The sequence below is a fragment of the Ochotona curzoniae genome, unplaced genomic scaffold, assembly GCF_017591425.1.
Source record: "Ochotona curzoniae isolate NIBS_2020 unplaced genomic scaffold, NIBS_Ocur_1.0 scaffold_4701, whole genome shotgun sequence".
In the NCBI taxonomy this organism is placed as follows: Eukaryota; Metazoa; Chordata; class Mammalia; order Lagomorpha; family Ochotonidae; genus Ochotona; species Ochotona curzoniae.
Window position 1 is genome coordinate 42,377,785 of NW_024467122.1, and position 1,375 is coordinate 42,379,159.

At 40.7% G+C, this 1,375-nt stretch overlaps 1 protein-coding gene across 1 annotated transcript; it reads right to left on the reverse strand.

Annotated features, from left to right (window-relative positions):
* Nucleotides 1-225: 225 nt before the first annotated feature.
* Nucleotides 226-1,164, reverse strand: LOC121148941 (olfactory receptor 4F15-like). Its single transcript, XM_040969320.1, has one exon. It carries the CDS (start codon nucleotides 1,162-1,164, stop codon nucleotides 226-228), a length of 939 nt encoding a protein of 312 aa, XP_040825254.1.
* Between the last annotated feature and the right edge of the window lie 211 nt (nucleotides 1,165-1,375).

Here is a 1,375-nt window from a genome sequence, read left to right on the forward strand (position 1 = left end):
TGTCCAAAACAAGAAATTAGATGTCATAAAATATATTATTATTCAATTTAAATAACCCTATCCGCAATTGTCTGACCTCCATTTTTGACTCAATACAATGATAAATTTATCAAACTCTTTGAGTATCTTTCAGGTAATACCCAAATTTTGTATAATGATTTCAGTATTTGTGTTACTTAGAGAGTCTAAAGAACACACGAAAAAACTCGAGTTCTTTTGAAATATTCAAGAGATCTTCCTTAAACTCAGGACGTGATTACTCAGTCTCTTCATTGCCTTCTTCATATCTTTATTCCTCAGTGTGTATATGGCAGGATTCAGGATAGGTGTAATCATAAAGTCCAATATGGCAAGAAACTTATCCACTGACACTGTAGGAAATGGCCACACATAAACAAAAATGCATGGCCCAAAGAACAAAACCACCACAATGATGTGAGCTGAAAGCGTTGAGAGGGCCTTGGACAAACCACCTGAGGAGCGTTTCCACACAGTAGCAAGGATGAAGACATAGGAGATAATCAGTAAGAAGAAAGTGCCGGTGGAAATGAACCCACTGTTGGCAGTCACTATGAACTCCATTCTGTTCGTGTCTGCACAGGCAAGTTTGATGAACCAGGGAAGGTCACAGTAAAAGCTATCAATCTCATTAGGACCACAAAATGGCAAATGGACAACAAAAGCCAACTGGGCCACCGAGTGAAGGAGACCAATAACCCAAGCTCCAGACAGAAGCAGAGTGCACATCCGTGGGTTCATGATGGTCAGGTAGTGGAGGGGTTTGCATATGGCCACATATCTGTCCAGGGCCATGGCTATCAGTAGCACCATCTCAGACCCACCCAGAACGTGCAGGGCAAATATCTGTGTGACACATCCCTGGAATGAAATGGTATTGTTCCCAGAGTAAAGGTCAGAAAGCATCTTAGGAACCGTAACAGTAGATAGGCACATATCAATGAATGAAAGATTTGCCAAAAGGAAGTACAGCGGGGAATGCAAATGAGCATCAAAGGTCACTGTAAACACAACCAGGAGATTCCCTAGAACAATTATGACATAAAACAATGCAGAGAAAGCCAGAAGGAAGTGCTGCAATGGTCTGTAGGTAGAAAGCCCCAGGAACACAAATTCAAATACTGCTGAGTAATTGGTTGTATTCATTTGGCTTTGATTGTATTACCTGGAAGGTACAAAGGCAAGAAATTATAAAGCAATACACCAGTTATTTAAGGAAGCATATATAATTGGGTTTCAAATTTTATTATTAAATAAAACCTTTTTGATATTTACAATAGTCAAGATCCTTGATTCTGGCTTTGGCCTGACCAAGCCCTGGCCATCTGGCCACCCAGAGGGGCCATCTGAGGGAAGA